The sequence below is a fragment of the Protobothrops mucrosquamatus genome, unplaced genomic scaffold, assembly GCF_001527695.2.
Source record: "Protobothrops mucrosquamatus isolate PMUCROS unplaced genomic scaffold, P.Mucros_1.0 scaffold1023, whole genome shotgun sequence".
Classification (NCBI taxonomy): Eukaryota; Metazoa; Chordata; class Lepidosauria; order Squamata; family Viperidae; genus Protobothrops; species Protobothrops mucrosquamatus.
Window position 1 is genome coordinate 96,670 of NW_015387258.1, and position 1,027 is coordinate 97,696.

Below are 1,027 nucleotides of genomic sequence, written 5' to 3' on the forward strand. Positions count from 1 at the left end.
CTCCCGTGTAAGATTAGAAGTATCATAGCGACGTTTCGATGAAATCACATTCATCATGTGATTTCATCGAAACGTCGCTATGATACTTCTAATCTTACACGGGAGAAAACCCGAATGACCAAAGACTCACATATATATATATATATATATATATATATTTATTTATTTATTTATTTATTTATTAATTATATTTTTACCCCGCCCTTCTCCTTGCGGACTCAGGGCGGCTAACAGCCTAATAAAAACAAATACAAAAGTACAAAAATACAACCATTAAAACGTAATTAAAAGGAAATATTAATTTGGCCTTTGTTGTTTTAAAATTGTTTTAAAACCCAACTAAAAATACCCCTTAGGCCAGTCCTGCCAGCCTAAATAGCAATGTCTTGAGGGCGCGGCGGAAGGAAGGGAGATCCGGGATCACCCTGATCTCTGGGGGTAGTTCGTTCCAATCAAGATCTACGCCCAACATTCAGCCCTCCCACAAATTAAGAGGAAAATAATGAAAGTTCCACAAGGACCCTGGAATAAAGACCAGTGTAATAAGGATTGCAGCAGAGGAGCACATTCTACCTTTTCCAATTGGTCCCATTGATATGCGGTGTTTCCAAACAGGATACCGCGGAGTTCAACAGGAAGAAACATTTTCCACGTTGTACTTGGGCAACCTCTTTGAAATCCACGCACGAAGTCCCCAAACTGCTTCTTCACGGACTCATTGAAGATGTAATTCACGTAAGCATCAACGTATTCTTTTCTGTAAGTAGGTGCGTTTGGTTAGTTCGTAGAATTTATACAAACAAAACGTGGCTCATAGAACAGCAGTTACGGGCTTGCAGAGTCTGAGGGAGAGGGAACTGTGCAGGCTGCTCCAACCCTCGGCATCCCTAGGCTGTGTGGCTCTGTCCCGGAAGTGGGCACAATTCTGGATCAGCCAAAATTCATTGCAGCTGCTCAAAAAATGGCGCTTGTTTCTGGGACAGAGCCACGCGGCGTATGGATGCTGTGGAGCAACCTGTTGTCGCGA

General features: G+C 42.6%; 1 protein-coding gene across 1 annotated transcript in view; it reads right to left on the reverse strand.

The window, feature by feature from the left end:
* The window catches only part of LOC107290990 (probable E3 ubiquitin-protein ligase HERC4), a gene marked incomplete in the record, with an annotated part of 47,242 nt that overhangs the window by 2,365 nt on the left and 43,850 nt on the right, over positions 1-1,027 (reverse strand). The window contains 1 exon segment of the mRNA XM_015819939.1: positions 574-757. Within this exon segment, the coding sequence (XP_015675425.1) occupies positions 574-757 (184 nt within the window).